Raw genomic sequence first — 14,144 nt, forward strand, 5'->3', positions numbered from 1 at the left:
GGAAAATGGACTTTAAAAATCCATCTGTGTGTTATTTAAAGACATAAAGATACAGAAAACACATATATTCAATGAAAGAAGATGTTACTTGAACAACAGTTTATACATAGTGTAGTGTCAATGAGTGAAGCATATAGCTAGTCCATTACACTTCTACACATACATTTACAAACACTTATATCTTAATGAAAGAAGAGGTTAGCTGAAGGGGACATTATACACAATGTAGTTTCGATGAGTTAGGGTACGGCTATGCCCATATGCTTCCACCCATAGGTTTCCAGACACGTGTATCTTAATGAAAGCAGATGTTAGTTGAAGGACGCCTATAAATACAATGTATGGAATATTACTGAGCCATATAAAAGAATGAAATCTTGCCATTTGCAATGACATGGATGGAGCTAGAAAGTATTATGCTAAGCGAAATAAGTCAGTCCGAGAAAGACAAATACCATATATTTCACTCATAGGTGGAATTTAAGAAACAAAACAAACAAGCAAAGGGAATTAAAAAAGAAAGAGACAGCCAAACCAAGAAACAGACTCTTAACTATGGAGAACAAACTGCTGGCTACCAGAGGGGGGGGTGAGTGAGAGGACGGGTTAAATAGGTGATGGGCATTAAGGAGTGCACTTGTGATGGCCACAAGGTGTTGTACAAAAGTGTTGAATCATTATATTGTACACCTGAAACTAATATTAATTACACTGTATGTTAACTAACTGGAATTTCAATAAAAACTTTTAAAATAGGGCTCCTGGGTGGCTCAGTCGGTTAAGCATCTGCCTTCAGCTCAGGTCATGATCTCAGGGTCCTGGGTTCGAGCCCCACATCAGGCTCCCAGCTCAGCAGGGAGTCTGCTTCTCCCTCTCCCTATGCCCCTCCCCCATTTGTGCACATGCTCTCTCTCTCTCTCTCTCAAATAAATAAATAAAATCTTTTAAAAAAACTTTTAAAATAGAAGTAAAGATACAGAAAAGGTAAAAGTAAGTTAGTAGGAAAATAATATATCAAAAAAACCCACTAGCATGGCTATATTTATATCAGACAATATATGTTAAGTCAAAGACATTATTGGGGAATGCCTGGCTGGCTCAGTAAGTATAGCATGCAACTCTTAATCTGAGGGTCATCAGTTCAAGCTCCACACTGGGCATAGGGCTTACTTTTTAAAAAGGGAGGGTGTGCCTGAGTGGCTCAGTCAGTTAAACATCTACCTTCAGCTCAGGTCATGATCTCTGGGTCCTGGGATCCAGTCCCACATTGGGCTCCCTTCTCAGTGGGGAGCCTGCTTCTCCCTCTGCCTCTGCTGCTCCCCCTACTTGTGTTCTCTCTCTTGCTCACTCTCTCTCTCAAATAAATAAATAAATAATCTTTAAAAAAAAGTTTATAGAGAGTTTTTTTTCTAATTCTCACACATTCTCAAATTTTACAACTTCTAAATAATTTGTATTTCAATGAAAAGTTTGTGGAAATTTAAAAATACTTAGAACTAAACATATGAAAGCCTACATGTACTTCAATGGAAATGCACATATAAAAAAAGAAGAAAACCAAAAAATTAAATATCTAACTTTTCAACATGAGAAGTTAACAAGTGAATAGAATAAATTCAGAGAAAGTAGAATAGATAAGAGCAGAAATCAAAGATCCTGAAAATAAATATAAAATAGAGAAGGCCAGAAGTTGGTTCTTTCAAAAAACTTATAACTAGACACTACTCTTGTTAACTTGATCAAGCAAGAGAAAATTATATACTTATATATCTTCTTTGGGAAAATGTTTAAGTTCTTTGCCCATTTTTTTCAGAACTCCATATAACTTTTATTGTCTATAAATGTTACTTCTTTATTAAATATCACAAAAGAACTTTTACATTAAATGTCATTAGTTATTAAATTCCATACATAGCATGCTATATGCATAATGTTACAATATACACTTTAAAGGCATTTGTATAATTGTTATAAACTTCAAGTATTATTTGTCATGTAAATGGTATACAAATCTTAATATACTGTTTTAAAAAGCATAATTTAACAGTGCCAAAATTTGATAATTATATGTCTACGTTAAATTTAAATATGTGAAACAGAAAACTATGGGCAGAGGCTAGCCTTTCTTCTTAGAAATTTGGAACTTTTAAAAAAATTGTCTAAACAATTTAATGTTTTTATGCTCATGAAGAAGTGAAAACTCCAAATCATCTATGATATTATCTACTCGTAATTGAATTTTTCCTATATCCCACTATTTACGACAATGGTTTCTTCTCCAAAATCTCACTAGGAATATATTCTCTTAGGTCTTTGTCCATTTTTTTAATTTAGTATTTGGTTTTTTGCTGTTGAGTTGAGTCCCTTATATATTTTATGAATTAACCTCTTGTGAGGTACATGGTTTACAAGTATTTTCTCCCATTCCACAGGTTGTCTTTTGACTCTGTCTATAGTTGCCTTTGCTGTGCAGTAGCTTTTCAGTTTGAGGTAGTCCCACTTTTTTTTTTTTCTTGTTACCTGTGTGCCGTTGATGTTATGTCCAAGAAATCACTGCCAAAATCAATGTCAAGAAGCTTTGTCCTGTGTTTCCTCCTAGAAGTTTTATAGTTTCTGATGGACATTTAAGCTTTTAACCATTGTGAGTTGAATTTTGTGTATGCTGTAAGTTAGGGATCCATTTTTGTTGTTGTTAACCTTAAAAATAAAGCTGCCATTTGTTTTACCAGCAAAAAGAAAGGTTTATTTAGGAATAGCAGAGATTTACAATGAGGGACACGCAGTCTATAGCAAAGCCATAGGCAAGTCTGAACAACGAAGGAGAGAAATACCTTTTTTTCAGAGGAAAGTGCCATAGGGATTTGGGAAGGGCTGTTATAAACAAAAAGTGCTTTGGAGTAAACTGGGAGTTCAAACCATAGTGGCTTCTCACTGGCTTGAGTTGTGACAGTCCCTTATAGGCTGGGCTGTTGCCAGGGGAAAAAGAAACCTTCCTTCCCTCTGCTGGTATAATAAAGTATTATCCAGTGCAAGGTCCCTCTCTTGTTTTGTGTTTGCAATTGACAAGTGGTAAGATATGAGAGCTCCACCTATTGGCCTTCTCACTCCATTTTAGTCAGGTTTCCCTGCATTAATTTTCACATTTTGCATATAGATATTCAGTTTCCCCAACACCAGTTGTTAAAGAGACTATCCTTTCCCCGTTATGTATTCTTGGCACTCTTGTCAAAGATCGGTTGACCATATACACACATGGGTTTATGTCTTGGCTCTATAGTCTGTCCCATTGGTCTATATGCCTATCTTTATGCCAATACTATACTGTTTTAATTATTGTAGCCTTGTAGTATTTGAAATCAGTAATTTGAATTTAGGAAGTGTGATGCCTCCAACTTTCTTCTTCTTTCTCAAGATCATATAAATGGTCAACAGGGATATGAAAATATGCTCAGCATCATTTATTAACAGGGAAATGCAAATCAAAACAATAATGAGATATCACCACACACCTATTAGGATGGTTATTATCAAAAAAAGAAAAACAGGTAAGTGTTGGTGAGGCTGTGGAGAAATTGGAACACTTTGGCACTATTGGTGGGAATGTAAATTGGTGCATTCCTTATGCAAAGCAGTACAGTGGTTCTTCAAAAAATTAAGAATAGAATTACCATACCAGTATCTCAAAGAGATATCTGCACTCTCACAATTATTGTGGCATTACTCACAATAGCCAAGATATGGAAATTACCCAAGTGTCCACCAACAGATGAGTGGGAAAGGAAAATCTGGTATTCATATTCAATGGAATATTATTTAGCTTTGGAAAGGAAGGATATCCTGCCATTAGTTACATGAATGAAACTGGAGGACATATGCTAAGTGAAATAGCCATTCACAGGACAAACACTACGGGATTCCACTTATATGAAGTGTCTAACATAGTCAATACAATGCAGTAGTGAGAATACGATAGTGATTGCCAGGGGCTGGGAAATAGAGAGTTGTTTTCCATTAGGTATAAAAAATCAGTTCCTTTAGATGAATAAGTTCTAGATATCCACTGTACAGCATACTGCCTGTAGTTACAATATAGTATTGTACACTTCAAAATTTGTTAAAAGGGTAGATGTGTTAAGTGTTTCACCACAAAAAAAAAAAAGGTAAAGTAAAACTTAGGGACACAAGGAAACTTTGGGAGGTGTTTCATATTGTCTATTACTTTAATTGTAGTGATAGTATCATGGGTATTTGCATATATGCAAACTCATAAAATTGTACACATTAAATATGTGCAATTCTTTCTATATCAGTTATACCTCAATAATACACATTATACACAGAGAGAGGAACAAAGAAAGAGAGACAGAGAGATAGAGAAAATCAAGTAGGAGTATATCAACATGGTATAGATATATCATTTTTTTTAAAGAATTTATTTATTTGACAAAGAAAGAGAGAAAGAGCACAGGCAGACAGAGCGGCAGGCAGAGGGAGAGGGAGAAGCAGGCTCCTGCCGGTTGTGGGACTTGATCACAGGAGCCTGGGATCATGACCTGAGCTGAAGGCAGGTGCTTAACCAACTGAGCCACCCAGGTGCCCCAGATATATCATTTTTAAAAAATAATGAAACTACTATAAAAAACTTTATGCCGATGAATTTTAAAACTGTAAAGATGAAATAGGCAATTCTTTTTAAAATATATTTCTAATTCTTTCTTGAGTGAGTTCTAATAAGTTACATACATTTTTAAAGAAGAATGTATGTAAACTTTAAAAATGAGCAAAAATTATACAGCATTGTTTTTGGATATATACTTCTTTATTTTTTTAAGTATTTTTAAAATTTATTTATTTTTGCAAAAGAGAGAGAGCATCAGGGGGAAGAGGGGCAGAGGGAGAGGGAGAAACAGGATCCCCACTCAGCAGGGAGCGTGGACGCAGGACTGGATCCCAGAACCCTGGGATCATGACCTGAGCCAAAGGAAGATGCTTAACCGACTGAGCCACCCAGGCGCCCAGATAAATACTTTTTAAGTAAAATTATTTTTCAAAAAAGCAAAAGAAGCATAAACAAAAAAATCCAGAATACTGATTGTTTCTGGGTGAAAAACAAGGTAAAGGGATAGGAGTTGGGAGAGTAGATGCATTGATAAATAGGCTCCCAAGTATTTATTTTATTATGCTTTTTAACTCAAATATATGTTACATATTTTGTAAATATGTAATATTTCATAACAAAAGGAAAAAATCAATGAGATCAGCAGATAACATTTTTTATCTTTCAAATTTGCAAAGATTCAAATTAATTGTACATCCACTGTTTGCAAAGATGGAAGAAACTCATGCTCTAATTCACTGCTGGTGATGGAATTTTAAATCAACCCAATCATTTTAGAAGGCACTTTGCCATATTTAATCAAGCCTTACAAACACATTTTGGCACAGCAATTTCATTTCTATTGTTATTATAAGGAAGTAATCAAAGCCATGTGTATATAAAAAGGTACATCAATATCTTTCATAGCAGAGTTGTTGAAAACTAAGATGGGCAATAACTTAAATGTCAGCAGTGAAGTATTGACTAAAGCAATTTGGTTGTATTCATGCAATAGATTACCATATGGTGACTGAGAACTACATGTTAGAAATAGATTTATCAGCATAAAAAGACTTACACATCTTATTGTTAAATGACCAATATCCATATTGTTAAATGACTTATATATCATATTGTTAAATGGATTGTAGAACAATGTAGTAATATTTTGTATGATTTTTCAAATGCATAAAGGAAAATCCTAAAAGAAATAATAACAAATCATATTTGAGTGAAATGATTTTCAGTTATTTTTTTATCTTCCTGTGCTATGTATATGTAACCTACAAATGTACTTCAGATTGCACAAGCTTGTTATCCTAAAAAAGTTTAACATATGTGCTACATCTACTAGATTTTTCCTATTTCTTAACATTCCTTGTGATTCAGAATGAAAGAGCTGTTTCTGTCCCTCTTAGCTTTTATTTACCATTTGCTCTTTGGATAAAAAACAAATAATTATTGACTTCCCACTGTAGGTCCAGCATCTGTCTAGGTACAAAGATCAAAAAATCATGTTTCCTGCTTTATGGACCTTCTTTCCATGTGAACAGAAACCAAAAGTAATTAATAAAACAAAACAAAGTAATCATTCAAATGGAGACATTCAACAAAGCATACAACAGAGAATGATTGGAGTAGAAAGTCAAGAAGGAACTTCTTTAGATAGGAAGCCTTTTCTTGGGGTTGACACTTAAGCTGAAACTTGAATGATGAGAAAGGGCCAGCCCTGCCTTTACCGAGGGAAAGCTCTCTGCAATTGGAGGGAAAGGCAAGTGTGTAGGTCTCAGACCATGAGCTTGGTATATTCAAACAACAGAAAGTCCAAAATGGCTAAGAAGAGCAAAAGAGGGTCAATGAAGTTGGCAAAACCAAATCTTGTCAGATTTTACTAACCCTGGTTAAGCAGTGAGGTAGACATCCTCCATCGTGCTGTGGTGTCAACCTGCCCAAAGCCTCCAGACCTTTCCATGAGCTTCTCTTCTTCCCAGGGCATGCACTGACCTCAGAAAACTGGTTAGCACAGCAATCAGACAACAAAAAGGGATAAAAGGTATCCAAATCGGCAAAGAAGAAGTCAAAATGTCTCTCTTCGCGGATGACATGATACTCTATATGGAAAACCCAAAAGAAGCCACTCCCAAACTATTAGAAGTTATAGAGCAATTCAGTAATGTGGCAGGATACAAAATCAATGCTCAGAAATCAGTTGCATTTCTATACACGAATAACGAGACTGAAGAAAGAGAAATTAGGGAATCCATCCCATTTACAATAGCACCAAAAACCATACGTTACCTTGGAATTAACTTAACCAGAGACGTAAAAGACCTATATTCTAGAAACTATAAATCACTCTTGAAAGACATTGAGGAAGACATAAAAAGATGGAAAGATATTCCATGCTCATGGATCGGAAGAATTAACATAGTTAAAATGTCCATGCTACCCAGAGCAATCTACACTTTCAATGCCTTCCTTATCAAAATACCAATGACATTTTTCAAAGAACTGGAACAAACAGTCCTTAAATTTGTATGGAAACAGAAAAGGCCCCGAATCTCCAAGGAACTGTTGAAAAGGAAAAACAAAGCTGGGGGCATCACAATGCCGGATTTCGAGCTGTACTACAAAGCTGTGATCACAAAGACAGCATGGTACTGGCACAAAAACAGACACATAGACCAATGGAACAGAATAGAGAGCCCAGAAATGGACCCTCGGCTCTTTGGGCAACTAATATTTGATAAAGCAGGAAAAAACATCCGGTGGGAAAAAGACAGTCTCTTCAATAAATGGTGCTGGGAAAATTGGACAGCTACATGCAAGAGAATGAAACTTGACCACTATCTCACACCATACACAAAAATAAACTCCAAATGGATGAAAGACCTCGATGTGAGATAGGAATCCATCAAAATCCTAGAGGAGAGCATAGGCAGCAACCTCTACGACATCGACCACAGCAACCTTTTTCATGACACATCCCCAAAGGCAAGAGAAACAAAAGATAAAATGAATTTATGGGACTTCATCAAGATTAAAAGTTTCTGCACATCCAAGGAAACAGTCAAAAAAACTAAGAGGCAGCCCACGGAATGGGAGAATATATTTGCAAAGGATACTACAGATAAAAGACTGGTATCCAAGATCTGCAAAGAACTTCTCAAACTCAATAGGCGAGAAACAAGTAAACAAATCATAAAATGGGCCGAAGATATGAACAGACACTTTTCCAGTGAGGACATACAAATGGCTAACAGACACATGAAAAAATGTTCAAAATCATTAGCCATCAGGGAAACTCAAATCAAAACCACACTAAGATACCACCCTACGCCAGTTACAATGGCAAAAACTGACAAGGCAAGAGACAACAATTGCTGGAGAGGATGTGGAGAAAGGGGATCCCTCTTACACTGTTGGTGGGAATGCAAGTTGGTACAGCCACTCTGGAAAACAGTGTGGAGGTCCCTTAAAAGTTAAAAATTGAGCTACCCGATGACCCAGCCATGGCACTACTGGGTGTTTACCCCAAAGATACAGACGTAGTGAAGAGAAGGGCCATATGCACCCCAATGTTCATAGCAGCATTGTCCACAATAGCTAAATCGTGGAAGGAACCGAGATGCCCTTCAACAGATGACTGGATTAAGTGGAATACACTATTGTTAGAATAAATTTAGATGTCTCAGTAATTATCACCTTTGATTGCACTTAGAATAAGCATTGGAAAGATGAATGAAGGAGATGACATAATGGCAAAATCTTTGCAATTTGTTTTAGTAATGGTTGGTAAACCAGGGATAATGTTAAGTAAAACAGATTTACATTAATCATACAAAGGGTGATTTTTCAGTTATTATCAATTAAAATAATAATATGGACTCTGAGAAACAAACGGAGGGCTTCAGAGGGGAGGGGCTGGGGGAATGGGATAGGCTGGTGATGGGTAGTAAGGAGGGCATGTATTGCATGGTGCACTGGGTGTTATACGCAACTAATGAATCATCGAACTTTACATCAAAAACCAGGGATGTACTGTATGGTGACTAACATAATATAATTTTTAAAAAAACATAAAAGAAAAAGAAAAAGAAAACTGGTTAGCATGGGGTCTAGCTCCATTTCATAACATTCACAAATTCATGAATTCTCTCTATTCAAACCCTTTTGTTGAGTCTGCCCACCCTACCACACCCCTTACTTTCTTGCAGTGATTTTTTTTGCCTCAGAGATGGATCGTCCCTTCCTACAATTAAGTTGCATATTTCTCTTTTTTTTTTTAAGATTTATTTATTTATTTTATAGAGAGAGAGCATGCATGCACTTGTGGGGGAGGGGCAGAGGGAGAGAATCTCAAGCAGACTCCCCGCTGCATGCAGAGCCTGACACCCAGCTCAGTCCCAGGACCCATGAGATCATGACCTGAGTCAAAATCATAAATGGAACACTTAACCGACTGAGCCACTCAGGCTCCCCAAGTTATATACTTCTAACAATTTTCTACAGTTCCAAGCACAGAATTTAGAACATAGTAAGTATTCAATACATTTTTTGATTAATTGAATTTCTATTTATGTAATTTTTTATAACCTAGTCAGTTTGGTAACTTCTTCCAGCACATTAAAAAGCACCATAGATAACCAAAATAAGCTTCTTAGAACTATGGCATAGCTCATAAGAAGGCAATTTGAATATAAAAGAAAGTGTAGAAAGTAAATTGAGTTGTGGCATTTTGAAGTCTGTATATTCAAAGAATTATATCACTTAAAATACTTCAGTCCTGGGACTCCTGAGTGGCTCAGGTGGTTAAGCATCTGCCTTTGGCTCAAGTCATGATCTCAGAGTTCTGGGATCAAGTCCCACGTCAGGCTCCCTGATCAGTGGGGAGCCTGCTTCCCCCACTCCCTCTACCTTCCACCCACCCCCACCCCTTGCATTCTTTCTCTCTCTCTCTCTCATGCTCTCTCTCTCAAATAAATAAATAAATAAATAAATAAATAAATAAATAAAACACTTCAGTCCTGTTAAGAAAAGTGTATGTTCTTGATCAAAATCTGATGAATGGACTTAGAAAGAAAAGGAAATAATTTGTAGACAGTATGGAGGAAGGTCATCAAAACTGAAAAGTGGTTTTAATGTTTTATTTCATTTTATTGAACAGGCACTTACATAACACTATAGATCAAGAATTGTTTAAGTACTTTACAAATATTTCTTTAGTCAATCCTTATAATCTTATGAGAAAGTTACCTTTACTATTAGGAACTGCCATTTCAATTAAGTCAAAAACAAATATCAGAAATTTCAGATGGTTCAACTTACCTCTGTTTTACAGATGACAGAATTTAGGCATAAAGAGGTAAGCAATTTGTGTGTTAGTAAAATGCAAAGCTAAATTTTGAAGTCAGGCAGTCTGGCTCAAGAGTGTGTGCTTGTAACCATGGCACTGTAAAAGGAAAGAGTTTACCTAACTCTGAGGAATCATTGCTGATTTCAATATAATTAGGGCAAGAATTAGCACTACCTGGGACAGAATTAATAAATAGGTCATTGTCTTTGCCCATTACCTGGCCCCCATTATTTAAATCCCCTGACAGTACAGGAATACAGCTTTTGAAAGAACTGGAGTAATTATAAGGCTTAATTCAGGCATTAGTTGAAAAGCTTAAGAACCTATAACCCAGTGATCCAATTTCAGGCTGATGTTATGATAAAACACACACACACACACACACACACACACACACACACACACACAAAGATAATTCAAAATAACTTAGGTCTTTGCTTTCATTTACTAAAGGGCAATATATATTGAAAGGTAAGAGATAGATGACAATATCTTTTTAAAATCCTCTTTTTGTCTTTTATCTATCTTCTTCACACACTACTCCCACACATCTCACTCTCACCCTCAAAGAAAAAAAAAAACACTATCCCTAATAATTGCAATTTTTTCATATTTCCAAAGCACTTTTCTTCATATTCTGCATTACAAACCCCAAAAATCAATCTGACAAGGGAGAATTCTCCTCAGAACACAGAGTAGAAAAGGAGATAGAAAGGCCTGTCCAATATCCTCCTTATCAAGGAGTGGTGAGAAAATGTGAAAGCAATTATATATTAATACTTCTTATTCCATCACATTACATAAGTAAGAACACCATATCCTCCTTGATTATGGGAGGAGAACTCATTAAGAAAATCCTGGAATTAATAATTAAACTGGTACGTAGAGCATTCATGGTGCTGTGTTTCGTCAGATTCATGTCTGCAGCACAGGCAGAGAATGTTAGAGATGCTTGTCTTTCTTGATATCAGAGTCACTTAAAACAGCTTCCTAGAGCTCAACATCTGATTGAATATCCTCTTCATTGCCACTTTCATCTCTTTATTCCTAAAAGTGTAGATGGCAGGGTTCAGAAATGGTGTAACAATTACATCAAAAATGGCAAGGAACTTATCTACTGGCACTGTGGGAAATGGCCATGAGTAAACAAAAATACATGGACCAAAAAATAAGACCACGACTGTGATGTGAGCTGATAGAGTAGAGAGGGCCTTGGACAAGCCACCTGAAGAACGCTGCCAAACAATGACCAAGATGAAGATATAGGAAATAACCAAAATGAAAAAAGTTCCCAGAGAGATGAAACCACTATTGGCTGTGACCATGAGCTCCAATCTGTAAGTGTCTGTGCAGGCAAGCCTAATAAATCGAGGAAGATCACAGTAAAAACTGTCTACTTCTTTGGGACCACAAAATGGCAGGTTTACAACAAATACAAGTTGAATCAATGAGTGGATGATCCCAATGGTCCAGGCCACCACCAAGAGTAAAATACAAGTTCTGAAGTTCATGATGGTCAGGTAGTGGAGAGGCCTGCATATAGCAACATAACGGTCAAGGGCCATGGCAATGAGCAGAACCATCTCAGTTCCTCCAATAACATGAATGAAGAACATCTGAGCAATGCAGCCTTGGAAAGAGATTACTTTTCTCTCCTTGAAAAGATCAGAAATCATCTTGGGAGCTGCAATGGAGGAAACCCACATGTCAATAAAGGAGAGGTTGGCCAGCAGGAAGTACATGGGGGAGTGTAAATAGGAGTCAGAGATCACTGTGAGCACAATGAGGAGGTTTCCTAAAATACCTGTTACATAGAACACAGAGAAAACTAGAAATAGGACAAGCTGCATCTCCAAAGAACTGGTGAGTCCCACCAACACAATCTCAGACACCACCGAATTATTTCCTTCCCCCATGGTTTCAGTCACTTTGGGCTCCAAATTTGCCTGAAAGAACAGGAAAAAATAAGAAATTGGGATTACTGACCATATCCATCAAGGTTCCATTAGAGAAGCAGAAACACTAGGAGATAATATACTAAGGTATTAGTGATTTGACCTTACATAATCATGGAAGCTGATTCAGCAGTCTCTGTTAAGTCTGTTGTCTTTGCATCTGATGCTGTAGCTTGACGTCCACAGGATGGGCAGCCAGGCAGGAAAGATGGATGTAAAATGGAGGAAAACAAAAATAAACTAGAACCCACAAGCAAAAGCGAAAGTCCCCAAGGAAAGACGAAAATCAGTGTCAGTGCTCTTTGCTCTGACAGCGGTGTTGTAGATGTACTGCCGAAGCCAGGACCTCCACCGCAGAGCTGAACACACAGCTGGCCCGCAAGTCAGGGAAGCTCAGGAAGGGTCCAAGGGAGGCGCGGCCACTGCCTCGCACCAACGAGATAAGCCAGCAGAGAAATGACAGCGTGTATGAGCTACGACTATGGCTGCTGTTTCACTTCAACCTAGAAATATTGCAAAAGAATCTCCCTTACAACGTATTCTAGTTGGAGACATACAGAAAAAGGAATTCTAGAGTATGTAACTCAATCTAGCCAAGCTGACACAATGTAAAGCCACCATACTGGGTTTTTTTCACTGTTTATTTATTTTTTTTATTTTAATTATTATGTTATGTTAGTCACCATACAGTCTATTTAAAAGAATATAGGGGTACCTTAGTGGCTCAGTGAAGTGTCAGACTCTTGGTTTCAGTTCAGGTGATGATCTCAGGGGCATGAAATGGAGCCCTGTGTCTGGCTCAGCACTCGTCAGGGGGTCTGCTTCCCCTTTCCCTCTCCCTCTGCTTCCCCCTCTGCTCACGTGCTCGCTCTCTCTCTGTCTCTCTCAAATAAATAAATAAATCTTTTAAAAAACAGATTTCTAAATAGATTTCTAAAAGAATGTACAAATTTTGAAAATTAACTATCACCTCTATTCATTTGGTCAAACCATGATTACCATGGCACTTAAGTCAACTAGAAAAAGGCTCTAAATCTATTGATCCTAATCTCACTTCATCTCCCACCAGCTTCCCTTGCTATTACTGACTCTGTTTAAAACTTCACCATGGGCTCTCCTCCGATGTTAGGAAGCCACTTGAAGAGAGAAATGGGAAAGAATTTAAATAGAGTTTTGGAGTGAAAGGAAAGCAAAGGTACTAAGTATTATATGGCAATAAATTGTTGCTTCTACTAGCCCACAAGGACTTCAAAATGCCTAAAAACATAAAAAGAAAAAAAACTGGCAGAACTACAAAAAGAAATAGAGAAATTCTGTACACTTGTGGAAATAGTAGGAGAGTGGAACACATTTCCTTCAGTGAACAATAGGACAAACCAACAAAATATCAGTCAGCATAATGAAGATTTAAATACATGATTAAGCAAATCGAATTTTATAGATCCCTGTCCCCAATATATGCAGAATACTCGAGCATTTATAGAACATTACAAAACTTTACCATATGCTGCATTATAAAGCAAATCTTAACAAATTCCAAAAGATTGCTACCATGCAAATCATATTCCAGTCCCAAAGCAATTAATGTAGAACCACTAACCAAAATATAACTAGAAAATCTTCATATGTTTGGAAATTAGGTAACACACTTTTAAATAACTCTTGGATCAAAGATGAAATCACAATGGAAATTAGAAAACATTTTAAACTGAGTTATAAAATATTTTATACCAAATCCTGTAGGATGCAGCTAAAGCAGCATTTAGAGAGAAATATATAGTATAACTTCTTATATTAGAGAAAGAAAAAAGGCTTAAAATTAATCCAAAACTTAATGAGCTAAGTACCCATCTTTAAAAGTTAGTAAACACAACCACAAAACAAAAACATGTTCTATTAATGAAATAGAAAAAAAATAAACTACAGGGAATCTACAGAAAGAAAGGCTCTTCTTTGAAAAAACAAGTAAAATTGATAAGCCTCTGATGAAATGAATCAAGCAAAAAAAAGAGAGATGGCACATAGAACTAATATCAAGAACAAAAGAAGAATATAAGTAGAGATGTTACAGATATTAAAAGCATAATAAGAGACTACAATAAATAACTTTATGCCAACATATTCCAAAATTTTGATAATATCAGCAAATATCTAAAACATAACGTACCAAATTCACTGTGCTGGACATTCTAGATCCACTTTACCTCTTCTCTACCCTGCTCCACACCTCTGGGGA

At 36.5% G+C, this 14,144-nt stretch overlaps 1 protein-coding gene across 1 annotated transcript; it reads right to left on the reverse strand.

Annotated features, from left to right (window-relative positions):
• Nucleotides 1-10,930: 10,930 nt before the first annotated feature.
• On the reverse strand, nt 10,931-11,940 carry LOC103673563 (olfactory receptor 4F3/4F16/4F29-like). The gene has a single exon (XM_008702343.2). It carries the CDS (start codon nt 11,867-11,869, stop codon nt 10,931-10,933), a length of 939 nt encoding a protein of 312 aa, XP_008700565.1. The 5' UTR covers nt 11,870-11,940.
• Nucleotides 11,941-14,144: the final 2,204 nt, after the last annotated feature.

The sequence above is a fragment of the Ursus maritimus genome, unplaced genomic scaffold (genome assembly GCF_017311325.1).
Source record: "Ursus maritimus isolate PB19 unplaced genomic scaffold, ASM1731132v1 scaffold_35, whole genome shotgun sequence".
NCBI classification, from domain to species: Eukaryota; Metazoa; Chordata; class Mammalia; order Carnivora; family Ursidae; genus Ursus; species Ursus maritimus.

Bases quoted from the DNA above. Each gene is read 5' to 3' on its own strand.
- LOC103673563 (XM_008702343.2), bottom strand. From the start codon at position 11,869: ATGGGGGAAGGAAATAATTCGGTGGTGTCTGAGATTGTGTTGGTGGGA.